The sequence below is a fragment of the Oncorhynchus tshawytscha genome, linkage group LG15 (genome assembly GCF_018296145.1).
Source record: "Oncorhynchus tshawytscha isolate Ot180627B linkage group LG15, Otsh_v2.0, whole genome shotgun sequence".
NCBI classification, from domain to species: Eukaryota; Metazoa; Chordata; class Actinopteri; order Salmoniformes; family Salmonidae; genus Oncorhynchus; species Oncorhynchus tshawytscha.
Window position 1 is genome coordinate 21,450,671 of NC_056443.1, and position 27,517 is coordinate 21,478,187.

Below are 27,517 nucleotides of genomic sequence, written 5' to 3' on the forward strand. Positions count from 1 at the left end.
GCCCCAAAACTTTCTTGGGGGGGAGGGACAGGGAGTGTGGCGAAGCCAGGTAGGAGACCTGCACCAACTTCCTGTGCTTACCGGAGAGCGAGAGAGACCGGGCAGGCACCGTGTTATGCTGTGGAGCGTATGGTGTCCCCGGTGCGGGTGCATAGCCCAGTGCGGTACATTCCAGCTCCTCGTATCGGCCGGGCTAGAGTGGGCATCGAGCCAGGTGCCATGAAGCCGGCTCTACGCATCTGGTCACCAGTGCTTCTCCTTGGGCCGGCGTACATGGCACCAGCCTTATGCATGGTGTCCCAGGTTCACCAGCACAGCCCAGTGCGGCCTATTCCACCTCGCCGCACTGGTCGGGCTACGGGGAGCATTCAACCAGGTAAGGTTGGGCAGGCTCGGTGCTCAAGAGCTCCAGTGCACCTGCGCGGTCCGGTTTATCCAGTGCCACCTCCACGCACCAGCCCTCCGGTGGCAGCCCCCCGCACCAGGCTGTCTCTCCGTCTTCTGCCTACAGGGTCTCCCGCCTGTCCAGCGCTGCCAGAGCCTTCCTCCTCTCCAGAGCTGCTAGAGTCTCCCGTCTGTCCTGAGCTGCTAGAGTTTCCCGTCTGTCCTGAGCTGCTAGAGTCTCCCGTCTGTCCTGAGCCGCTAGAGTCTCCCGTCTGTCCTGAGCCGCTAGAGTCTCCCGTCTGTCCTGAGCCGCTAGAGCCGGCAGGTTGTCCTGAGCCGTCAGAGCCGGCAGTCTGTCCTGAGCCGTCAGAGCCGGCAGTCTGTCCTGAGCCGTCAGAGCCGGCAGTCTGTCCTGAGCCGCCAGTCTGTCCTGAGCCGTCAGAGCCGCCAGTCTGTCCTGAGCCATCAGTCAGCCAGGAGCTGCCAGAGCCGTCAGTCAGCCAGGACCTGCCAGGGCCACCAGCCAGCCAGGACCTGCCAGAGCCGCCAGCCAGCCAGGAGCTGCCAGAGCCGCCAGCCAGCCAGGAGCTGCCAGAGCCGCCAGCCAGCCAGGAGCTGCCAGAGCCGCCAGCCAGCCAGGAGCTGCCAGAGCCGCCAGCCAGCCAGGAGCTGCCAGAACCGCCAGCCAGCCAGGGGCTGCCAGAGCTGTCAGCCAGTCCTGAGCTACCCTTCAGTCCTGAGCTACCCTTCAGTCCTGAGCTGACCCTCAGTCCGGAGCTGCCCCTCAGTCCAGTGGGGCCCTTTAGTAGGGTTGCCAGTCCAAGGTCGGTGGCGAGGGTCGCCGTTCCTAGGAGGCCACAGAAGCGGACTAAGACTATGGTGGAGTGGGGTCCACATCCAGCGCCAGAGCCGCCACCGCAGACAGATGCCCACCCAGACCCTACCTTATAGGTTCAGGTTTTGCGGCCGGAGTCCGCACCTTGGGGGTGTTCCGTTTTCCATTCAAATGACGAACACTTAACACGCTGCGTTTTGGTCCGCTTCTTACGACGATCGTGACAGCTTTGATGATCAGCATGAAAACTCTAACCAGATGCTACCTGAGCCTGGTGAGCCAAGTATTAAAAACATTTTTTGAGCCCTACAATAAAGAAATGCAATGAGTCCAAGCCCCAAAAATGCCCAAATGATTTTGCCTTTATCCAATATGTATAGGCTATATCAGTGGTTTCCAAACTTTTTATAGTCCCGTACCCCTTCAAACATTCAACCTCCAGCTGCGTAACCCCTCTAGCACCAGGGGCGGAGCACTCTGAAATGTAGTTTTTTAAAAATCATTGTAAGCCTGCCACACACACTATATGATACATTTATTAAACATAAGAATGAGTGTGAGTTTTTGTCACAACCCGGCTCGTGGGAAGTGACGTAGAGCTCTTATAGGACCAGGGCACAAATAATAATATATTAATAATCAATAATTTTGCTCTTTATATAGCAATCTTACATATAAAACCTTATTTGTTCATCTAAAATTGTGAACTCACCACAGGTTAAAGAGAAGGTTGTGCTTGAAAGAATGCACATAACTCTGCAATGTTGGGTTGTATTGGAGAGAGTCCCAGTCTTAAATTATTTCCCACACAGAGTCTGTGTCTGTATTTAGTTTTCATGCTAGTGAGGGCCGAGAATCCAATCTCACATAGGTACGTGGTTGCAAAGGGCATCAGTGTCTTAACAGCGCGATTTGCCAAGGCAAATTTTATATATTTTCTGATTGGATTCATAGTCTCCCCTTTAACTGTCCTAATTGCCCCATTTTTATAACCTCTGATGTTCAGGGATTGAGTCTGTTGTAGAGGATCAGCTTGAGCAAAGTGAGGTGTAGAATCAATGATCTACAAATAGTATTCCCTGCCAAATAATAGGCTTTGTGCAATTAAGATTTGTAGTCACTGGAGGAAAAAGGAATCAAGTATCAACTCTAATTCCCGGCAGTGCTTTGGGTATGGAAGGGAACACAGAGGATGGAATTCACAAGCATCGATGAAGCCCTGAGCAGGCTGTAGTGATGCTCAAGACCAGTTTACGGTGCATTTGGAAAGTATTCAGACCCCTTGACTTTTTCCACATTTTGTTTCTTAACAGCCTTATTCTAAAATGGATTAAATTATTTATTTTCCTTATCAATCAACACAATATGTAAGGGATTTCCTCCTCTTCTTCCGAAGAGGAGAGGCGAAACGGATCAGAAGACCAATATGCGGCGTGGTAAGTGTCCATGGTTCTTTTAATATGTAAATGTACACATGAACACTACAAAACAATAAACATGGAACGTGTGAAACCCTAAACAGTCCTATCTGGTGCAAAGACAGAGACAGGAACAATCACCCACAAACACACAGTGAAACCCAGGCTACCTAAGTATGATTCTCAATCAGAGACAACTAATGACACCTGCCTCTGATTGAGAACCATACTAGGCCGAAACATAGAAAACCCCAAATCATAGAAAATCACACATAGACTGCCCACCCAACTCACGCCCTGACCATACTAACTAAATACAAAACACAGGAAATAAAGGTCAGAACGTGACACAATACCCCATAACAAAGTGAAAACAGATTTTTAGAATTTTTACAAATGTATTAAAATAAACAACTGAAATACCTTATTTACATAAGTATTCAGACCCTTAGCTATGAGCCTCGAAATCGAGTTGATTCAATTGATTGGGCATGATTTGGAAAGGCACACAAATCAAATCACATTTATTGGTCACATACACATATTTAGTAGATGTTATTGCGGGTGTAGCAAAATGCTAGTGTTCCTAGCTCCAACAGTGCAGTAATATCTAACAATTCACAACAATACACACAAATCTAATAGTAAAATAATGAAATTAAGAAATATATAAATATTAGGACGAGCAATGGAGGAGTGACTATAATACAGTAGAATATAATATAGTATATACATATTAAATTAGTAAAGCAGTATGTAAACATTATTGAAGTGAATAGTGTTCCATTATGTGAAGTGACCAGTGATTCCATGTCTATAGGGAAGCAGCCTCTACAGTTCAGGGTTGAGTAACCGGGTGGTAGCCGGTTAGTGATGGCAGTCTACACCTGTCTATATAAGGTTCCATAGTTGACTGTGCATGCCAGAGAAAAAACTAAGCTATGAGGTTGAAGGAATTGTCCGTAGAGCTCCGAGAATGTGTGTAAGAATGGGAGGGTGGGGACAAGCTTGGCGTGGGTGGGCAAGGGTGAGTAAAGATGGGAGTTTGGGATACGCTTGGCTTGGGTGGGGTAAAGGGGGGAGAATTGTATTAATTGTATTGGTTTTTTTGTGACTTGCAAACCCGCTGTAAAATTAATAAGAGTCCTGAAAAGACTAGGAAAGGATGTCAAATCATTATTATTCCTTGTTTGTCATTATAGCTAAGATTCAATGGTGGTTATTGGTTAAAATCAAGAGGGGCTTAATCCAGGGGACTCTGATGGGGTGACTGGGAGGGCATCAGACACTTCTCTGAGGTGTGCATGGGGCCTCCATTCATCCCATTTCAGTCACTTGGTGGACCCACTCTCCCCAAGTAGACCCCCACCAGCCACTATACTTTAATTTAATTTCTAAGGTAATACAACCTGGCCACAGTACTTAAGTAACAGTCTTTCTCCATTTGATGTACAATGACATAATCAAAACTGTTTTGTTGGTACATTAGAAGAGAAGTTGAAGTTTAAAAGCCCTAAAAAGGCAAAGTGCCTCATAGTACAAAGTAGACCAACAAAATCCAATTTATCACATGGAATATGCACGGGCTTCATGATAGCATATGGTTATTGAACACTTAAAGAGATTGTCAGCAGATGTGGCTTCCTGCAAGAGTTACATTTAAAAAAAAGGTCAAGGCCATCAGACTGTCAAACAGCCATCACTAGCACATTAGAGGCTGCTGCCTATGGGTATAGACTAGGAATCACTGGCCACTTTAAGGAATGGAACACTAGTCACTTTAATAACATTTACAAATCCGGCATTACTCATCTAATATGTATATACTGTATTCTCTACTATTCTATGGTATCTTAGTCATTTAATGTTTACATGTCTGCCATTACTCATCTCATGTGTATATACTGTTTTCTATACTATTTTACAGTATCTCATTCACTTAATAATGTTCACATATCTTGCATTACTCATCTCATATGTATATACTGTTTTCTATACTATTCTATGGTATCTTAGTAATTTAATGTTTACATACCTGGCATTACTCATCTCATATGTATATACTGTTTTCTATACTATTCTACTGTATCTTAGTCTGTTCCGCTCTGGCATTGCTCGTCCATATGTATATAGTCTTAATTCATTCCTACTTAGATTTGGGTATAAGTTGTATAATTAGTTAGATATTACTTGTTAGATATTACCGAACTGTAGGAGCTAGAAGCACAAGCATTTCGCTACACCCGCAGTAACATCTGCTAATCACGTGTATGTGACCAATATATTTGATTTGATTTTTGATTTGAGAGAAAGGCAGGTTGAGGTTGCCAGGATTAGAGTAGTACAGAAGGTGTAATATGCTCAGGCAGTGAAGAGAGTAGTAGAGGAAGCTGGGTCCAGGCTGCCGGCCTGGTGTAGGATCAGATAGGGTCAAGTAGTGGAATATTGGTGAGATTTTAATTTGCTGTAGGTTTAGTTGGTAGGGAATTATTTTCCCCTTTTCCCAGTCCTTTTTCCCTTCCCTTTTTGTGTCACAAAGTGTAATGAATTCACACTCCAGAACAGTAGGTGGAAACACAGGACAAGATAAGAGAAATTTATGAATAGGGAGGCTGTGACTGGCCTCACACTCCAGTACAGTAAGTAGGTGGCGTATGCACCTCTTGGTTGCGATCAGCCAATACAAAGTTAAAGAAGGAGAAGAAGAAGAGCACACAGCTCTCAAGCGTTTGTTACATGGAGCAGCTCACAGAAGAATGACATCGGGAGCCTGTAGGGTAGGTAGGAAAGACGTTTCAACTTATGATATCTACCAGTATATGCTAACTAAGGGAACAATGGGTATGCAAACCAGGTATTGAAAACGTTTAGTCCGGAGTCTTGTTTGAATCTTTGCAAAGCGCAATTCAGTCATCAGGCGCTGTTTGAGTAAACAAGGCTTTACCAAAAAATCTTCACAATTAAATGACTCCAAAGTAGACAGAATGATATCATTATGATTTTTATCAATCGGGAGGGCATTCTTTTTTTTAGCGAACTCTGCCATCACATTTACACTGTAGGTCTACAGTTGAAGTCAGAAGTTTACATACACCTTAGCCAAATACATTTGAACTCAGTTTTTCACAATTCCTGACATTTAATCCAAGTTAAAAAATCCTGTTTTAGGTCAGTTAGGATCACCACTTTATTGTAAGAATGTGAAATGTCAGAATACTAGTAAAGAGAATGATTTATTTCAGCTTTTATTTCTTTCATCACATTCCAAGTGGGTCAGAAGTTAACATATACTCAATTAGTATTTGGTAGCTTTGCCTTTAAATTGTTTAACCTGGGTCAAACATTCCGTTGGAGGAATTTTGGCCCATTCCTCCTGACAGAGCTGGTGTAACTGAGTGAGGTTTGTAGGCCTCCTTGCTTGCACACACCTTTTCAGTTCAGCCCACACATTTTCTACAGGATTGAGGTCAGAACTTTGTGATGGCCACTCCAATACCTTGACTTTGTTGTCCTCAAGCCATTTTGCCACAACTTTGGAAGTTTGCTTGGGGTCATTGTCCATTTGGAAGACCCATTTGCGACCAAGCTTTAACTTCCTGACTGATATCTTGAGATGTTGCTTCGATATATCCATATAATTTTCCATCATGATGATGCCATCTATTTTGTGAAGTGCACCAGTCCCTCCTGCAGCAAAGCACCCCCACAACATGATGTTGCCACCCCCGTGCTTCGCGGTTGGGATGGTGTTCTTGCAAGCCTCCCCCTTTTTCCTCCAAACAGTTCTATTTTTGTTTCATCAGACCAGAGGGCATTTCTCCAAAAAGTACAGTCTTTGTCCCCATGTGCAGTTGCAAACCATAGTATGGCTTTTTTATGGCGGTTTTGGAGCAGTGGCATCTTCCTTGCTGAGTGGCCTTTCAGGTTATATGTCGATATAGGACTAGTTTTACTGTGGATATAGATACAGACAAAGCGGTCATCTGGTCAGGCTCCGGAGACGGGCACATCGCGCATCGCTCCCGAGCATACTACTCGCCAATATCCAGTCTCTTGACAACAAGGGAGATGAAATCCGAGCAAGGGTAGCATTCCAGAGAGACATAAGAGACTGTAACGTTCTTTGCTTCACGGAATCATGGCTCACTCGAGACACGCTGTCGGAGTTGGTACAGCCAGCTGATATCTTCACGCATCACGCCGACAGAAACAAGCATCTTTCTGGTTTGAAGAAGGGCGGGGGGGTGGGGGGTACGCCTTATGATTAACGAGACGTGGTGTGATCATAACAACATACAGGAACTCAAGTCCTTCTGTTCACCTGACTTTGAATTCCTCACAATCAAATGTTGACCTCATTATCTATCAAGAGAATTCTCTTCGATTATAATCACAGCCGCATATATTCCCCCCAAGCAGACACATCGATGGCCCTGAACGAAATTCATTTGACTCTATGTAAACTGGAAACCACATATCCTGAGGCTGCATTCATTGTAGCTGGGGATTTTAACAAGGCTAATCTGAAAACAAGACTCCCTAAATTCTATCAGCATATCGATTGTGCAACCAGGGCTGGTAAAAACCCTGGATCATTGTTATTCTAACTTCTGCGAAGCATAAAAGGAAGCTTCTAAAGCCATGACATAATTATATGGAATTTTCCAAGCTGTTTAAAAGCACAGTCAACTTCGTGTATGTTAACGTCTGACCCACTGGAATTGTGATACAGTGAATTATAAGTGAAATAATCTGTCTGTAAACAATTGTTCGAAAAATGACTTGTGTCATGCACAAAGTAGATGTCTGAACCGACTTGCCAAAACTATAGTTTGTGAACAAGAAATTTGTGGAGTGGTTGAAAAATGAGGTTTTAATGACTCTAACCTAAGTGTATGTAAACTTCTGACTTCAACTGTACGTTGTACACTAGGCTACAGAAACCCCGCTAGCCAAAATGTATCTTGCTTGGTGTGAAACTGAATTAAATGGCAACTACACCTCCCCAAATATAGATTTTTAGATTTTTTTCCAGACCCCAAAAATTGTCTCCTGATATGGTAAAAAAAAGAAGAATTGCAATTGAGAGTGAATACCTGGAAAAACTATGGGAAAACAATTTTTCACACAGTGCGACTTTCCTTCACTGGGCAGAACATTTGGGAACATTATTGTATACCCACTTCTCCAGGCACCACAGACACACAGACAGACAGACAGACAGACAGACAGACAGACAGACAGACAGACAGACAGACAGACAGACAGACAGACAGACAGACAGACAGACAGACAGACAGACAGACAGACAGACAAACAGACAGAACAGCAAAACCATGTTAGTGAGGTTTCTGTGCCACGGAGTTCTCAAGCGTCCACACCATACGATCTCTTATGTGAATGGAGTAGATGGTGTCCCCTAAATGCCATTTTCACACAGGTAAGGAAGATGAAGAACACTCCACAGAAGAACACCACAGCCATACAGATGCTGCCCAGGCTGTTGAACCAGAAAGCAAACAGGTATATCTTCCTCTGACAGTACTTCTCTCCACTGTTCGTGTCATAGTTCGGGGGATATATGGAGTAGACCCACTCACTCCCTTAAGATACAGAGAAAAACAAGGAATAATGTCAGACAATAATAGGTACGGTGCATTCAGAAAAAATTCAGACCCCTTGACTCTTTCCACATTTTGTTACGTTACAGCCTTATTCTAAAATTGTTTAAATAAAGCAATTTCCTCATCAATCTACACACAATACTGTTGCACTATTGATCAAATTGATCAAGTCACATGCACCGAATACAACAGGTGTAGTAGACCTTACAGTGAAATGCTTACTTATGAGCCCCTAACCGACAGTGCAGTTTCAGAAAATATGGATAAGAATAAGAGATAAAAGTAACAAGTTAAAGAGGAGAATAAATAGATAAATAACAATATATACATAGAGGTGCCAGTACAGTCAATATGCGGGGGCACCAGTTAGTTGAGGTAGTATGTACATGTAGGTTGAGTTAATTAAAGTGACTATGCATAGATGACAACAGAGAGTGGCAGTGGTATTGAAGTTACACAGGAAACAGGAAACAGAAACCAATTGTTACTTACCGTCTTCATGTACTTGATGTGCTGGTAAACAACATGCATGGTAAAGTCTGATTAACTATATATCTTTGTCTGTCGTGACTACATCACAAAGCATTTTGAAACAAATATTGCATCGTGACAAAGCAAAAACAGGTTTTTAGACATTTCTGGAAATGTATTAAATATAAAAACAGAAATACCTTATTTACATACAGTTGAAGTCAGATGTTTACATACACTTAGGTTGGAGTCATTAAAACTTGTTTTTCAACCACTCTGGTTGAAAGGGAGGTGACCAAGAAGCAGATGGTCACTCTGACAGAGCTCCAGAGTTCCTCTGTGGAGCACTCCACCGATCAGGCCTTTATTGTAGAGTGGCCAGACGGAAGCCACTCCTTAGTGAAAGGCACATGACAGCCCGCTTGGAGTTGGCCCGAATGCCAAGTGTCACGTCTGGAGGAAACCTGGCACCATCCCTACTGTGATGCATGGTGGTGGCAGCATCATGCTATGGGGAAGTTTTTCAGCGGCAGGGACTGGGAGACTAGTTAGGATAGACGGAAAGATGAATGTAGCAAAGTACAGAGAGATCCTTGATCTCCAGAGCGCTCAGGACCTCAGAGTGGGGTGAAGGTTCACCATCCAACAGGACAACGACCCTAAGCACACAGCCAAGACAACGCAGGAGTGGCTTCGGGACAAATCTCTGAATGTCCTTGAGTGGCCCAGCCAGAACTAACTTGACCCCGATCGAACATCTCTGGAGAGACCTGAAAATAGTTGTGCAATGACGCTCCCCATCCACCCTGACAGGGCTTGAGAGGATCTGCACAGAAGAATGGGAGAAACTCTACAAATACAGGTGTGCCAAGCTTGAAGCATCATATCCAAGCAGACTCAAGGCTGTAACTGCTGTCAAAAGTGCTTCAACCAAGTACTGAGTAAATGGTCTGAATACATGTAAATGTGATATTTAAGTTTTTTATTTTTAATACATTTGCAAAGATTTCTAAAAACCTGTTTTTGCTTTGTCATTATGGGGTGCTGTGTGTAGATTGATGAGGGAAAATAACGATTTAGTCAATTTTAGAATAAGGCTGTAACGTAACATAATGTGGAAATAGTAAAGTAGTCCCCAATGCACTGTATATACAGATTTTGGGAAATAATGCTACTGTTTACTTTGTGACATACTGTGGAGTCTATGTATTGGTAATGACAATGTGAAGTTGGTGGTGCTAGGCTATTCTGCAACTTCCTGTGCACAAGTGTTCTGGTTGACCAGTTTGTGCACCAAAACTTTCTTGTTTCCCCTAGCCTCTCTACATGGCGAATCCTTTCAGTTAGTCTCCCATTGACATTAATGCATGAATGCAAGTGAAAATTTGACTTAAGTGAAAGATAGGATTTGCCCCTATGTGCCTATTGCCACCTCCTTCTCCCTTCCCTCAATCTCCTTTCCTCATCCCTCTTGCTTACCTGTGATGAACCAGCCGAGGTTGAAGAGTTGGAGGAGGAAGATGCAGGAGGAACACAGTAGGTTCAGGAAGCCAGTCTCCAGTGTGTTATTGAGGTAGGCTAGGAGCAGGGAGGCGATGGACGTCAGCCCGATCACCAGCAGGTAGATGGGGATATAAGGCTGTAAGGGGCAGTCATGTAGGTGCATAGCCCCTAAAGGAAGAAAGTGGAGATTGATTATATACACAGTATGTCAGTTTCTCTCAAAGGGTGATTTTAGGCATCTTGCAGTATCTTATCCACCATCAATGTCATTCTCGCAGTAAGGAGTATGGAGAGAAAAGGAAATATGATGTACACACCTAATCCAACTGCTGACATTAGAAACATCCACAAGATGATATTCAGCACAACTGTAGACAGAGAGATCAAGAGATCACAAACTCAACAACATGCTGAAAACACTGAACACTCGTTTGTTATATGAGAGGTAACTACTGTACCTATTATTGAGATCAGACAGGATGACAGAACGGGAGACCTCTGTGAAGTCTCCATCTTTTGTGAGTCCTTTAAATCTAAAAGGACTAGACACAGGATTGGTCTCTGAACAGTCATTTCAACTTAAAATATTTGATAGATGGTTCCAGGTTCAAAGTTTTATTTGCCAAATTGCAGACAGCAAAGACTCCGACGTTTAAATATACTAGTTTCAGTTTTTATTCACTACTATACAATGTGCCACCAATAAATGATGGATAAGATAAAAACCAGCGTAGATATCGGTTCTTACTTGATTAACTTTATGTCAAATGCTGAAATCATAAATGAATGGTTGCCAAATGACGTGGAAATAAACACTGAACCCTCAAATTAGTTGTTGATAAAAGTATACAGTATTCAATACATAAAATATGTTTTATTTTGTGAGTATCTCTTACCTGTCTCTTTTGTGAAGGAGTGAATCTGTCAAGATTTTTGCTTTTCTGTTACCGTGTAGCCTCACAGCTTGTGCCATAATTAGTCAACTTTGAAACTTCTACCATTGAGGTAGGATGTTTTGAAATGCACCCTCAGGGCAAAGCAGAACCATTGCAACACCCCCTAACCACACTCTACAACACAACTCATACCCTGTCACGTCCTGACCTTTTTATGTCTCTATTTTAGTTTGGTCAGGGCGTGAGTTGGGGTGGGCATTCTATGTTTTGGTTCTGTGTGTTATATTTCTAGGTGTTTGGCCTGGTATGGTTCCCAATCAGAGGCAGCTGTCAATCGTTGTCTCTGATTGAGAACCATACTTAGACAGCCTGTTTTCCCACTATGGGTTGTGGGTAGTTGTTTTCCGTTTCAGTGTTTGCACCATATGGGACTGTTTCGGTTTTCATTTACAGTGCCTTGCGAAAGTATTCGGCCCCCTTGAACTTTGCGACCTTTTGCCACATTTCAGGCTTCAAACATAAAGATATAAAACTGTATTTTTTTGTGAAGAATCAACAACAAGTGGGACACAATCATGAAGTGGAACGACATTTATTGGATATTTCAAACTTTTTTAACAAATCCAAAACTGAAAAATTGGGCGTGCAAAATTATTCAGCCCCTTTACTTTCAGTGCAGAAAACTCTCTCCAGAAGTTCAGTGAGGATCTCTGAATGATCCAATGATCCAATGATCCAACTCACAAATTACAATCTCCATCCGTCCAAAACGTCTTTCAAGCTGTCAGGCATTCCCTTGGCAGCAAGAGCTTCTCAGTGGATGCTGCAGTGCACCCAAGTGGTGTCGGGAGCAACTGCTTGCACGCACGTTACAACTCCACTATGTCTCCCATCATGGCCTTTGCACCATCAGTACAGATACCAACATGATCAGCAGCTACGTTTGGCTTCATACAGACCGTTAGTGGAATTCCCACGAGAGAGTAACGGTTAATGTGATTGGATGTTACTTACTGTATTTGTCTAGGATACCTGTATTTGACATTGTGTTGTTATTTCGCTGAACACTAGCTTCTTATGGCTGGGGGCAGTATTGAGTAGCTTGGATGAATAAGGTACCCAGAGGTTCCCAGAGTAAACTGCCTGCTACTCAGTCCCAGTTGCTAATATATGCATATTATTATTAGATTTGGATAGACAACACTGAAGTTTCTAAAACTGTTTGAATGATGTCTGTGAGTATAATAGAACTCATGTGGCAGGCAAAAACCTGAGACAAATCTGAGGTTGGTCATTTTTCAACTCATTCCCAATTGAAGATACAGTGGGATATTGGTCATGTTGCACTTCCTAAGGCTTCCACTAGATGTCAACAGTCTTTAGAACCTTATTTGATGCTTCTACTGTGAAGTGGGGTCGAACAAGTCATAGGTCTGCCAGAGAGCCACGAGCTGGCCACGCTCGTTCCCGTGAGAGCAAGCTCTGTTCCATTGCATTTCTACAGACAAAGGAATTCTCCGGTTGGAACATTATTGAAGATTTATGTTAAAAACGTCCGAAAGATTTATTCTATACTTCGTTTGACATGTTACTACAGACTAACAGAACTTTTTGACTTTTTGTCTGCTCCTAGTGAACGCGCTTCGTGAGTTTGGATTTGTTTACCAAACGCGCTAACAAAAGGAGCTATTTGGACATAAATGATGGACATTATCAAACAAATCAAGCATTTATTGTGGAACTGAGATTCCTGGGAGTGCATTCTGATGAAGATCATCAAAGGTAAGTGAATATTTACAATGTTATTTCTGACTGCACAATATGGCGGATATCTTTTTGGCTTGTTTGGGCTCTGAGCACCGTACTCAGATTATTGCATGGTTTGCTTTTTCCGTAAAGCTTTTTTGAAATCTGACACAGCGGTTGCATTAATAAAGACCATACACGAGAACACTACACAATACAAAACAACAAATGTGAAAACCGAAACAGTCCTATCTGGTGCAATGACACAAAGACAGAAGACAACCACCCACAATGTACCCACAAAATATGGCTGCCTAAATATGGTTCCCAATCAGAGACAATGATAGACAGCTGCCTCTAATTGAGAACCAATCTAGGCAACCATAGACCTACAAACTACCTAGAAATGATACAGCCCCATCAACATACAAAAAACCCTAGACCAAACTAAACACAGAAATCCCCCATGTCACACCCTTACCTAACCAAAATAATAAAGAAAACAAAGATAACTAAGGCCAGGGCGTGACAATATGGTAGACCATTCTTGAGGGGAAGGGGATGCACACTCTCCGCACGTAGCAGGGCATTGTGGTCTGTGAGCTTGTGTATTAGTCTGTGTGTAATGCATCATTCTCCTTTCATGATCCATGTTGTTAGCTTCTAATTTTCAGAGTAAATAACTCACGGACAAGTTGAATTCTTCCCAAAGGGTCGATACAGCTGTATTCATTCAAAGACATAGCTTTCCCCGTTGTGGTATTCATACCCCACTTTGGGTGGAGTCTCCTCCTTATCACTCCTCCTTATGCATCGTTCTTGCTAAGCAGGGAACTAAGTAGTTTGAGCCTTCAACGGTTTCTCCCCTTATCAGTACTGTCACATGCGATTGTTTTCCCTGCGCTCTGCCCCTCCCAAGCTTCATTATGGCACCCCTCATGTCTCTTTTGTAACTAATCAAATCAGATCAAATGTTATTGCTCACATACACATGGTTAGCAGATGTTAATGCGAGTGTAGCGAAATGCTTGTGCTTCTAGTTCCTACCATGCAGTCATATCTAACAAGTAATCTAACAATTTCACAACAACAAAGGAATGAATAACAATATGTACATATAAATATATGGATGAGCGATGGCCGAGCGGCATAGGCAAGATGCAGTAGATGGTATATATATATGTGTGTGTATATGTGTGTGTATATATACAGTGCATATATATGAGTATATATATGAGATGAGTAATGTAGGGTATGTAAACATTATATTAAACATTATATTAAGTGGCATTGTTTAAAGTGACTAGTGATATATTTATTACATCCAATTTTTTATTATTAGTGGCTAGAGATTTGAGTCAGTATGTTGGCAGCAGCCACTCAATGTTAATGATCGCTTTTTAACAGTCTGATGGCCTTGAGATAGAAGCTGTTTTTCAGTCTCTCGGTCCCAGCTTTGATGCACCTGTACTGACCTCGCCTTCTGGATGATAGCGGGGTGAACAGGCAGTGACTCAGGTGGTTGTTGTCCTTGATGATCTTTTAAGCCTTCCGGTGACATCGGGTGGTGTAGGTGTCCTGGAGGGAAGGTAGTTTGCGTTGATGCGTTGTGCAGACCTCACTACCCTCTGGAGAGCCTTACGGTTGTGGGTGTAGCAGTTGCCGTACCAGGCGGTGATAAAAGTTTGTGAGTGTTTTTGGTGACAAGCCAAATTTCTTCAGCCTCCTGAGGTTGAAGTGGCGCTGTCTGTGTGGGTAGACCATTTCAATTTGTCCGTGATGTGTACGCCGAGGAATTTAAAACTTTTCACCTTCCCACTACTGTCCTGTCGATGTGGATAAGGGGGTGCTCACTCTGCTGTTTCCTGAAGTCCACGTCATCTCCTTTGTTTTGTTAACGTTGAGTTTGAAGTTGTTTTCCTGACACCACACTCCGAGGGCCCTCACCTCCTCCCTGTAGGCTGTCCCATTGTGGGGCCCCAGTGTTGAGGATCCACGGGGTGGAGATGTTTTTTCCTACCCTCACCACCCGGGGGCGTCCTGTCAGAAAATCCAGGACCCAGTTACACAGGGCGGGGTCGAGACCCAGGGTATCGAGCTTAATGATGAGTTTGGAGGGTACTATGGTGTAAAATGCTGAGCTGTAGCCAATGAACAGCATTCTTACATAGGTATTCCTCTTGTCCAGATGGGTTAGGGCATTGTGCAGTGTGATTGCGATTGCGTCGCCTGTGGACCTATTGGGGTGGTAAGCAAATTGGAGGGGGTCTAGTGTGCCAGGTAGGGTGGAGGTGATATGATCCTTGACTAGTCTCTCAAAGCACTTCATGATGAAGTGAGTGCTAAGGGGCGATAGTCGTTTAGCTCAGTTACCTTAGCTTTCTTGGGAACAGGAACAATGTTGGAAGCATGTGGGAACAGCAGACTGGAATAATTTTTGATTGAATATGTCCGTCAATATGTCGGTCAACACACCAGCCAGCTGGTCTGCGCATGCTCTGAGGACACGGCTAGGGATGCCGTCTGGGCCGGCAGCCTTGTGAGGGTTAACACGTTTAAATGATTTACTCACGTTGGCTGCGGTGAAGGAGAGTCCGCAGGTATTGGTAGCGGGCCGTGTCGGTGGCACTGTATTGTCCTCAAAGCGAGCAAAGAAGTTGTTTAGTTTGTCTCGGAGCAAGACATCGGGGTCCCCGATGGGGCTGGTTTTCTTTTTGTAGTCTGTGATTGACTGTAGACCCTGCCACATACCTCTCGTGTCTGAGCCGTTGAATTGCGACTCTTCTTTGTGTCTGTACTGATGCTTAGCTTGTTTGATTGCCTTGCGGAGGGAATATGTTCCTATACTTCTGTACTTCTATACTTCTGAGTTTAATACAACAATGTTCCAAGTTTAACCCCGAATCCAACAATGTCCAGGTAGTTTATTTTTCTCTCATCAGTCTGCATGGTGAATTTGAGATCCAGTCACAATACAACACTGGTACTCTGTAACAACAACTGCTTCAACATTGTATTATGTTATTATTACTATTATTACTAAACATAATCAGTCATATTGCTGAAAATGTGATTATAATGATTGTATATTTAAACCCAGTGATTTTGAAAGGCTTCTAACTGTCTTGGTAATTTGAATGGCGTTTGATTTAGCATGGACTTTGCACTTTTGGGATTATTCAATTGATTCCCTTGTACAAGGCAACTCAATCAGTGCAGCTCAAGTATTTGAAAGGAGTTTACGTATTTTAAGCCAGGTTGGGGACACCAAAATATTATGTGTCAAATAAGACAGCTCATATAGGCCTTGTGCAGCTCATACTAATTAAAGCACTGTTTTTGTCAAATCATACAGATAAGAAGTATCCTGTGATGTTATCGGTGAACAGGGCATTTTGAAAGCATTGAATGAAAGAAAATAGCTGTACAAAGAGTTCAAATGGAGTAACATTTAAACTGAACAAGGTTCGTCTGCAATTCTCAAGTAACTGAATCTTTCACTTTCATTTTGATCTCAGGGGTTGTAAAGGCTCCCAGTCCAACACATAACAGTAAGCCTGATATGTTTGTTAGTCAATGATTACATAGAGCTATCCATAGAGATATATGATGTATGAACAATATACCTTAGGCATAGAAATGCAACTGTTACCCAGAAGGTAAGAACCGGTAATAATGTGGCTCTGATAGACCTGTATCACTGACTAATTGTGATACAAAAACAGTTTTGTCCTGCAGATTAAACTGAATCACTGATACAATCATATACCTACACCAGACTAGGATCATAACATGAAACACAGGCACATTATTCACAATTTGAATATTTTCTTTAATACATTTAATAACGTATAAATAGTTTAAAATTGAGCTAATGAGAATGAATGCAACAACGTTTCTCATACAGAAACACAGTCATATATAATAACAGTTAAAACCAATAATTCGTTATTCAATTGATAACTGGATTCCATTGGTTTTCTCTAGTTTGTTTAGTAAACATTATACACCCTCTCCTCCCCTCTCCTCCTCTCCAATATCATCTTCCTCTGCTCCTCTCTTCTCCCCTCTCCTCTACTGCCCTCTACTCTCCCTTCCTCCTCCTGTCTTGTACTGTTGTCTCCTCTCCTCCCCTCCTCTCATCCTCTCCCTCATGATCTGTTGTCATCGGGGTCCCTCTTGCCCAGTATAAAGGCACAGACAAGCATACAGCATCCCCCCAGCAGCAGAAGGCCCAGCTCAACGTAGGCTAGAGTGGTGGTCCAGAAGGCAAACAGGTACAGGGTCTTGTTGCAGTAGGGGTCCTCAGTCAGTGTCTGGTTGAAATTGGGCTGATAGATGGAGTAGATCCACACGTTACCTAGAGAGAGAGAGAGCGATATATATATATATATATATATATATATATATATATATATAGAGAGAGAGAGATAGATAGAGAGAGAGAGAGAGGCCTTTGGTATGAAGTTGAAAAGACAGTCATTTTGTCAAGTAAATGTTTCCTAACAGAGTGTAAAACTCACAAGTCTGTTATTTTCACAAGTCTTTCACTGTCACAGCTTGAGATACTGTAACGTTGTATTTTTGGTGGGAATCAGTTAGTTCTTGGAAGAGGTTAAAAGTGTGCTGGAACGCTTCCTCCTCCTCTTTCTCTCTCTCTCTCTCTTTTCCTATTCTCTCTCTCTCACACACACATGCACACACACACACACACACACACAGTGTTCTTTCTCTATCCTACCACACCGTCTTTCTCTCTCCCACGGTCTCTCAGACTCACCGCTGATGAACCAGCAGAAGAGGAAGAGGGAGGCCAGGGTGCTCCAGGTGGTGCAGAGGTGGTTCAGGAGGTTGGGGGCCATGTCATCTGAGTCCTGGGCACATGGTATGCAGGAGAGCAGGGCTAGGGCCAGGCCGGTGGCCCCCATTACCACCAGGTAAATGGGGATGTAGTGCTGCCGGGGGCAGTCATACAGGTACACTGCACCTATAAAGTAATACATAGGGGTAGGAGAGTTTGGGATAGTCAGTTGCAGCAAGAGGGGGTTGCAAAGTGTACAACAATGGTAAGGAAGGTGTATTATAAAAGTATTACTTCAGCTACTCACCTATGGTGATCTGAGCGATAGGAATGACACACGCAAGTAGTTTTGAGATACCTGGGGGAGAGAGAAGATAGAGGTTCAGATTTTTGCCCTAAACCCAATCTATATATTTTAGCTACATTTTCCCTTTGACTTAAAGTGGTAATCTGCAGCTACTACATACATTTTTGGACCTATATATTAATGATATGTACCCATTGATTATTAAATCATATAACTTAGAAATGTCTCATGAGCTTAGTTCAACTGTCATCCTCAGAACCCAAAATATAAGCTTGTTTGATTTTTACTCCAATGTTTGTATATAAAGTAAATGTAAATCGATAGCATGGATGGTCAGTCCTTGCATCCATAGCCATGTCTATGAATTATGCGATAGTGGTTACATTTCTGCAGCCCCATCCCTCAGCTGTTTACCAAGAGCTATGTTATTGTTTCAACTGTGGAAGGTCACTTTAAGTGGAAGTTAGGATTGGACCCTAAATGCACCATTCAATTGATCTGAGCAACTCTTAAGTGATGCAATCGGACGTATTTCATTCCACCTGATATGGTTGGTTTGGAAGGGTGACGCATGTGTTGCAGCAGATTTCCCCTCTCCATCTTGTGCGACACAGTCAGGCCTACAGAGGGCGATAGAGAGCCATGACACAAACATGACATAGGACGCTGTATTAATTCAGTGGTGTGCAACGCTTGGAACATTGGAGATAGAAATGTAATGTATAGCTCTCACAATTCTCAATTAGCCACAACAGAGATAATAGATAAGAGATGATAGGTAATGATTTCATTGTAAACATACACTGCCGTCCAAAAGTTTGGGGTCACTTAGAAATGTCCTTGTTTTTGAAAGAAAAGCACAATTTTGTCCATTAAAATAACATCAACTTGAGCAGAATTACAGAGTAGACATTGTTAATCTTGTAAATTACTATTGTAGCTGGAAACAAGCGATTTTTTATGGAATATCTACATAGGCACACAGAGGCCTATTATCATCAACCATCCTTCCTGTGCTCCAATGGCACGTTGTGTTAGCTAATCCAAGTTTATCATTTTAAAAGGCTAATTGATCATTAGAAAACCCTTTTGAAATTATGTTAGCACAGCTGACAACTTTTGTGCTGATTAAAGAAGCAATGCAACTGGCCTTTAGACTAGTTGAGTATCTGGAGCGTCAGCATTTGTGGGTTCGATTACCATCTCAAAATGTTCAGAAACAAAGAACTTTCTTCCGAAAGTCGTCGGTCTATTCTTGTTCTGAGAAATGAAAGCTATTCCATGTGAGAAATTGCCAAGAAACTGAAGATCTCGTACAACGCTGTGTACTACTCCCTTCACAGAACAGCGCAAACTGTCTCTAACCAGAATAGAAAGAGGAGTGTGAGGCCCCGGTACACAACTGAGCAAGAGGACAAGTACATTAGAGTGTCTAGTTTGAGAAACAGACGCCTCACAAGTCCTCAACTGGCAGCTTCAATAATATAGTGCCCGCAAAACACCAGCGTCAACAGTGAAGAGGCAACTCAGGAATGCTGACCTTCTAGGCAGAGTTGCAAATAAAAAGCCATATCTCAGACTGGCAAATAAAAATAAAAGATTAAGATGGGCAAAAGAAAACAGACACTGGACAGAGGACCTCTTGCACCCAAAGTATACATGCAGTACAAGTCAAAAGTTTGGACACACCTACTCATTCAAGGGTTTTCTTTATTTTTACTATTTTCTACATTGTAGAATAATAGTGAAGACATCAAAACTATGACATGACACATATGGAATCATGTAGTAACCAAAAAAGTGTTAAACAAATCAAAAAATATTTGATGTTTGAGATTCCTCAAAGTAGCCACAATTGATGACAGATTTGCACACTCTTGGCATTTTCTCAGCCAGCTTCATGAGGTAATCACCTGGAATGCATTTCAATTAACAGGTGTGACTTAATGGAATAGTGGAATTTATTTCCTTCTTAATGCGTTTGAGCCAATCAGTTGTGTTGTGACAAGGTAGGGGTGGTATACAGAAGATAGCCCTATTTGGTAAAAGACAGCTCAAATAAGCAAAGAGAAACGACAGTCCATCATTACTTTAAGACATGAAGGTCAGTCAATCCGTAAAATTTCAAGAACTTTGAAAGTTTCTTCTAGTGCAGTCACAAAAACCAATTAGCGCTATGATGAAACTGGCTCTTATGATGACCGCCACAGGAAAGGAAGAGCCAGAATTACCTCTGCTGCAGAGGATAAGTTCATTAGAGTTACCAGTTATTAGAGAAACCACTACTAAAGGACACCAATAAGAAGAAGAGACTTGCTTGGGCCAAGAAACACGAGCAATGGACATTAGACCGGTGGAAATCTGTCCTTTGGTCTGATGAGTCTAAATTGAAATTTTTGGTTCCAACTGCCGTGTCTTTGGAAGACGCAGAGTAGGTGACAAATGATCTTTGCATGTGTGGTTCCCACCGTGAAGCATGGAAGAGGAGGTGTGATGGTGTTGGGGTGCTTTAATGGTGACACTGTCTGTGATTTATTTAGAATTCAAGGCACATTTAACCAGCATGGCTACCACAGCATTCTGTAGCGATATGCCATCCCATCTGGTTTGCGCATAGTGGGACTATCATTTGTTTTTCAACAGGACAATGACCCAATACACCTCCAGGCTATGTAAGGGCTATTTGACCAAGAAGGAGAGTGATGGAGTGCTGCATCAGATGACCTGGCCTCCACAATCACCCGACCTCAATCCAATTGAGATGGTTTGGGATGAGTTGGACCGCAGAGGGAAGGAAAAGCAGCCAACAAGTGCTCAGCAAATATGGGAACTCATTCAAGACTGTTGGAAAAGCATTCTAGGTAATGCTGGCTGAGAGAATGCCAAGAGTGTGCAAAGCTGTCATGAAGGCAAAGGGTGGCTACTTTGAAGAATTTCAAATATAAAATATGTTTTGATTTGTTTAACACTTTTTTGGTTACTACATGATTCCATATGTGTTATTTCAAAGTTTTGATGTCTTCACAATTATTCTACAATGTTGGAAATATTAAAAATTAAGAAAATCCTTGAATGAGTAGGTGTGTCCAAACTTTTGACTTGTACTGTATGCATAAACATACATGATGTCACCTATACATCTCATGTTTGTGATGTTGAGATATGATGTTATCTACCATTCATACACAAACTTAAAGTGCATTCGGAAAGTATTCAGACCCCTTCCCTTTTTCCACAATCTGTTTCATTACAGCCTTATTCTAAAATGGATTAAATAAAACCTTTTTCTCATCAATCTCCACACATAATGACAAATCAAAAAGAGGTTTTTAGAAATGTTTGCAAATTTATTAAAAACTAAAAACAGAAATAACATATTCACATACGTATTCAGACCCTTTGCAATGAGACTCGAAATTGAGCTCAGGTGCATCCTGTTTCTATTGATTATCCTTGAGATGTTTCTATAACTTAATTGGAGTCCACCTGTGGTAAATCCAATTGATTGGACATGATTTGGAAAGGCACACGCCTGTCTATATAAGGTCCCACAGTTGACTGTGCATGTCAGAGAAAAAACCAAGCCATGAGCTCGAAGGAATTGTCCGTAGAGCTCCGAGATAAGATTGCCAAGCATCACGTTGGGAGGAAACCTGGCACCTTCCCTACGGTGAAGCATGGTGGTGGCAGCATTGTGCTGTGGGGATGATTTTCAGAGTTAGGGACTGGGAGACTAGTCAGGATCGAGGGAAAGATGAACGGAGAGAGATCAGAGAGATCCTTGATGAAAACCTCCTCATGAGCGCTCAGGACCTCAGACTGGGGTGAAGGTTCACCTTCCATCTGGACAACGACCTTAAGCACACAGCCAAAACAACGCAGGAGTGGCTTTGGGACAGGTCTCTGAATGTCCTTGAGTGGCCCAGCCAGAGCCTGAACTTGAACCCAATCTAACATCTTGAGACCTGAAAATAGGTATGCAGCGACAATCTCCATCTAACCTGACAGAACTTGAAAAGATCTGCAGAGAAGAATTGGAAAAACTCCCCAAATACAGGTGTGCCAAGCTTTTAGCGTCATACCCAAGAAGACTCAAGGCTGTAATCGCTGCCAAAGGTGCTTCAACAAAGTACTAGGTAAAAGATCTGAATACTTATGTAAATGTAATATTTCAGTTTGTGTTTTGTCATTATGTGGTATTGTCTGTGGATTAGAGGGGGGATAATTATTTAATCAATTTTAGAACAAGGCTGTAACTTAACAAAATGTAGAAAAAGTCAAGGGGTCTTAATACTTTCTGAATGCACTGTATATCTACCATGAAAAGTTGACACAAACATCAATCACACAATCACCAATCCCATAACTATACACACACCTGTCTGTCTTTGCTGGCCCGTACCTATATTTTATTTTCTTAGCTTTGCAATGTCACCTCTCGTTGTGTTTTTTTTCATACAAAGTTTTATGTTTGGTTGAAGTTACATTAAATAGTGAAGTAACCTCACCTGTCACACTTGTTCACGTTAGCATTTTGTTAGTCCATCACAGACTATTTTTTTCAATAAAACACAGTAGGACAGTTCTACATTACAATTAATAATATTTAGCTAATACTATGTCATTTAATCATATTAAGTTAATACCAATAACCAAGAACCTATGCAGACAATTTATAACCAGTAATGATCAGCCTCTTATTCTTTCGTCTACTCTATGTCCAATGAACGCATCCGTGGATTGTCGGCAATAGAATGTAGGCTATGATTAAAAAAAAGATCAATTAAAAACCTTTACAGAATTTGGCAAAACATGTCAAATGTATTTGATTGCGATATGGTAAACTTACCTTGGTTGTGCGTGTGTCAGTGAAGTAAACACTACTACTGAGAGATCTGCGCTTGGGGAAAGTCAGAAAAGAATTCCATTTCACCATTTCTCATTAACTGACGGAGCCACCGCTCTCGACAGCGCATGCTCTTGCTGTCCCTCGTCTGGTGCTGCGGGCGACTGAAAGCAGCCAAGATCACAAGCTACTGTTGGCTACCTTATCGAAACGGTACGGGCGACTGACAATTTACAATGTTACAGTAAGGCAGCACAACTTCATTTGAATAGATTGGCAACCATTTGAATTATGCCAACTCAAATAGAGTAGGTCAAATGAAACACACCAGTCTAGAAGCCCTGGCCTTTTTATTGTGGAAGAACACAACACACATTTTATCAATTCAATTGAGCCATAATACATTCAAACTTCGATTTAGTCTCTGTCTGACTTTGTATACATTAGCATTATTTGCTCTGTTTATTCCAAGTAAACAAGCTGCTGCATATAATATTGCTGATATTGGTAACAGACAGTAGACCCATAAGCTTGGTATTTGGGGTATTTTATCAGGATTCCCATTAGCTATTGCAAAAGCAAGTCAAATCACATTTTATTGGTCATATCTACGTGTTTAGTAGATGTTATTGCGCGTGTAGCGAAATGCACGTGTTTCTCGCTCCGACAGTGCTGTACTAAATAACAAGTTCACAACATATACCCAATACACACAGTCCAAGTTAAGGCATTGAATTAAGAATATATAAATATATGGAAGAGCAATGTCAGAGGGGCATTGACTAAGATACAGTAGAACAGCATATAATACAGTATATACATATGAGAAGAGTAACGCAACATATGTAAGCATTATTAAAGTGACATTATTAAAGTGACTAGTGTTCCATTTATTAAAGTGGCTAGGGATTTCAAGTCTGTGTATATAGGCAGCAGCCTCTCTGTGCTCTCCTGGGGTCCACACAAAACATGAAACAGAACATTAAAAGACAACAGCTCAAGGACAGAACTACATAAATTATTTTATTTCTTACAAAAGGCACACTTATGTAACAGTATAACTTGAGTCCATCCCTCTCCTCGCCCCAACCTGGGCTCGACCCAGGGACCCTCTGCACACATCAACAGTCACCCTCGGTGCATCGTTACCCATCGCTCCACAAAATGCGCAGCCGGGGAACCACTATTTCAAGGTCTCAAAGCGAGTGACGTCACCGATTGAAACGCTATTAGCGGACACCACCGCTAACTAGCTAGACATTCATATCGGTTGCACTTAGCCTACATATTAATACGTACACAAACTATCTAGGTCAAATAGGGGAGAGGCGTTGTGCTTAGGCCTAGTATTTGTCAAGCACTAAGATGATGGTCACACAATTTGATCCAGTTAGTTATTATAATTGTAATGATTTACGAACTACAGCAGGGGCAAAATCGGACCAATAGTCGGCCCAGGCATTTTAACACACCAGTCCATTTTCTTTGGGTGTGCGTTTTCATTGATGGGCCGTTCCACTAAACTATTTCAGGGCGTGTGTTTGTGAAGTGGAACAGCAGCTTATTAGCCAAATGATTATCATTCTGCTCAAAAATGGAAAGGTAATATTTGTCTACCAAGGTACATTTTAAATCTTGAAAATCAAAGTGGGAATTAATATTTTTATTTTAATCTTCAGATTTTTGGTAACATAATGGCACAAATTGACCCATTGATTGCTTATTTTTTATGATGACATCTACATTATCTCACCCCCCAAAATAGACAAATTCATTGAAATTACTATTGGTATTGTGAATAGTGAATTGCATTAATAATGAGCAATGTTGGACTCACTCTGCCCAGTTACCACATACTTCTTATACTCCACACTCTCTTCATGTCTCACACTCTCGTCATGCCCCACACTCTCCTGAGTCTCCACACACACCTCAATCCCCATACACACCTCAGTCCCCACACACACACTTCAGTCCCCACACACACACACTTCAGTCCCCACACACACACACAGGTCAGTCCCCACACACTCCTTAGGTTCAACACAGTCCTCAGTCTCCACAACCCTCAAAGGCTCAACAACCTGCACAGGTTTGACATCGTCAGACTTGCATAAAGAGACACAGCAGACCAGACAAAGTATGAAGCATTTACATACATAAAACAACACAAGCAGCCACATACATAGAATAATGTCCAATATGATGGTGGTAGAGGCCACAAAGAGGTATAGAGATTTGTTGCAGTATACTGTGTTGCCGATGATCTCTTTCCGTGCATAGTTGGGTTGGAATACAGAGAAGGTCCAAAAACGGCCTGTAGACAAAGCAGTAGGAAATGTAATCAATGTACACAGTTTGAGAGATCTTGTGTAGTTTTGTGAGGTGTCGAGTTAAGGCTAAGTTAGATAAAAGTTTGGTCCAAATCAGACTACATTTATAGAATATTATATGAATACTATAAATTAAAATTTGGCAATCAATTAGCTTCTCAGAGATCAAATTATTTTTCAACAAAATATTGTTGCAGAAATCCTAATCTTATCTGTTTCTAACTACAGAAATGATTTCAGAACAATCTGAGATGGTGCTTGCTGAAATGACAGTTTCAGTACATTCCTTCCTTCCTTCCGTAAAGTAATCACTGAGCTGATAATGTTGGATTGTTGGAAGCAATACAGAAACAGATCAGTGATTACCTCAAAGAAAGGAGGGAGGAAAGGCGGGAGGAAAGGTGTGAGGAAGGAAGCGTTTAAAAATATTCAAACCAGGCAACATGTATCGTAATTTGATGTCTCGTACCAATAATGAGCCAGATGATGATCATGAACCAAAATAGTATAGACAAATGTTGGCACACAACACGGTCCTTGCAGCAGGAGAAGAATACATAGAGGAGACCGAAAGATCCAGAAATGATCATGTGGATAGGGATGACACGTTTCACTGGGCAGTCATCAGTGTACACAGCACTTATGTGGAGAAGTAGAGGAGTTTTGTCAATGAAAGATGATGCGGTATGATAACGATATGTTTTTCTTACTAGCTACTTACCCAAGACAATGAAGGTCACACAAACTGCAACCCATAAGACCAGCTTGCAAACTGCAGAATTAGACCACACAAAATGTTTTTGTTGTTGTTTCATGCCCTATCTATGGTTGCATAGCATGATGATATAACATCTTTACATTTTATAAACCTTTATAAATGTATACATTTATAATCCTGCACATTTATAAACAGACGTGTCAGTCATTGTATCCCTACCCTTCAGTTTTCATCAACAGCGCAGCCATACCATGACTAACTGTTCTCTAAAGGGGTGCAATATGTATATTAAGAGTTATGATGTCATGTTACAAGGGTCACATTCCAGGCGGACTACATTTCATCAACCAATGGTTGCGTGCCACGTCATCGACTGCACAGTTGGGCATCAGATTTGCCGGTATGTTAAACACCTATTTTTGAGGTTTCTGTAATGCCGTCAGATTGTAACGTGGCTAATACTTTATAAAAAAAGTAGCTCAGGTACGCACCTTCGATACATCTGCCCATGGTGCGTGACACAGATTGGTGGGATTGACCTGAATGGCGGATGAGACTAAATGTAAAATGTACTTTTTCATGAAGAGAAGAAGTGATAACACTGTAGTCGTTGTGTCCCTTCTGCACTTTGGCAGTATCTTATCTTTACTCCCACTCCAGTCAGTTTCTAGGCTCCCCACCGTCACACTCCCCACAGTCACATAGGCTAACTAAATATATCTATTGTTGACACAATGCTACAATTGAACCATCATTACTTAACTGTTCACTGCTGGTTTGCTAACGCATATAGATCAGAGTTATCCTCGTCTAGGAGAGAGAGAATAGAAGTGCAGAAATCCTGTGAGTTAATACATTTCCTACCTGCTGTGGAACTTGCGTTCTCTTTAATGGTCAGACACTTACGCTGCCGAACACCAAATCAACTATAAATGCAGAAGTGAAAAGGGAATTGGAACGTCGCTAAAAATGGAACTATGGTGACCTTACTGTAACAGTATGAATCTAAAGGTAGTACTTTCAGTTTGATGAATGATAAGAAACTCCACATTCTCCGGACTTTATCACTACTGCATCTTGTGGGTGGCAGCAGATTTGACATCTTAATCCTGCATCTTAATTCAAACACAAACACTATATTGATATAAAGTTGCAGTTGTATTCAGCAGTGGCATTGCCTGTCACATATAAATATATATATTTTTTAATTATTCAATTAATAAAGCTGCACGGTCTCTTTTTTGCTTTCTTGAGTAAGGGTGTTTCAGCTTAGCCCAAAATGCAGGTGTTTCAGCTTAGCTCGGTGCTTTCTGTGGTGGTGGGGAAGCCAGGTTGGTAATGTTCTCTAGTTGCGACGTGATTGGCTCAGTGTTCTGTCACTCATGGGGACACTACTGTACGTCACGGCAAAATCTACGGGGAGAGCTGGAAAATAAATTCAAGCGCCTTGGATGCTGCCATAGAGTTATATTAGAAATGCCCATCCAAGAAGGCTCAAGGTCATTAGCCACAGATAAAATTGTCAAATCACGTTATATCTACCGTAGCTTTGATTGGACTGATCATGTCAACATCATACTTTCAAAATCTTAGTTAGCAAGCTAGACATGCAGTCATCTTCATGAATCACGTCGA

General features: G+C 41.9%; 2 protein-coding genes and 1 long non-coding RNA gene across 3 annotated transcripts; all 3 read right to left on the minus strand.

The window, feature by feature from the left end:
• Positions 1 to 7,447: 7,447 nt before the first annotated feature.
• LOC121839359 (transmembrane protein 272-like) lies at positions 7,448 to 11,261 on the minus strand. Its single transcript, XM_042297841.1, has 5 exons — positions 11,132 to 11,261; positions 10,694 to 10,777; positions 10,553 to 10,603; positions 10,212 to 10,403; positions 7,448 to 8,240 (listed from the first exon to the last, which is right to left on the minus strand). The coding sequence occupies exons 2-5, from the start codon at positions 10,746 to 10,748 to the stop codon at positions 8,005 to 8,007; spliced, it is 534 nt and encodes a 177-aa protein (XP_042153775.1). The 5' UTR covers positions 10,749 to 10,777; positions 11,132 to 11,261; the 3' UTR covers positions 7,448 to 8,004.
• A 5,480-nt stretch (positions 11,262 to 16,741) lies between these two features.
• On the minus strand, positions 16,742 to 19,070 carry LOC121839360 (transmembrane protein 272-like). Its single transcript, XM_042297842.1, has 4 exons — positions 18,528 to 19,070; positions 17,986 to 18,036; positions 17,658 to 17,864; positions 16,742 to 17,237 (listed from the first exon to the last, which is right to left on the minus strand). The coding sequence occupies exons 1-4, from the start codon at positions 18,685 to 18,687 to the stop codon at positions 17,029 to 17,031; spliced, it is 627 nt and encodes a 208-aa protein (XP_042153776.1). The 5' UTR covers positions 18,688 to 19,070; the 3' UTR covers positions 16,742 to 17,028.
• Positions 19,071 to 23,875: 4,805 nt separating this feature from the next.
• LOC121839400 lies at positions 23,876 to 27,020 on the minus strand. Its single transcript, XR_006078937.1, has 3 exons — positions 26,374 to 27,020; positions 25,886 to 25,936; positions 23,876 to 25,148 (listed from the first exon to the last, which is right to left on the minus strand). It is a non-coding gene; the product is annotated as an uncharacterized LOC121839400 (long non-coding RNA).
• Positions 27,021 to 27,517: the final 497 nt, after the last annotated feature.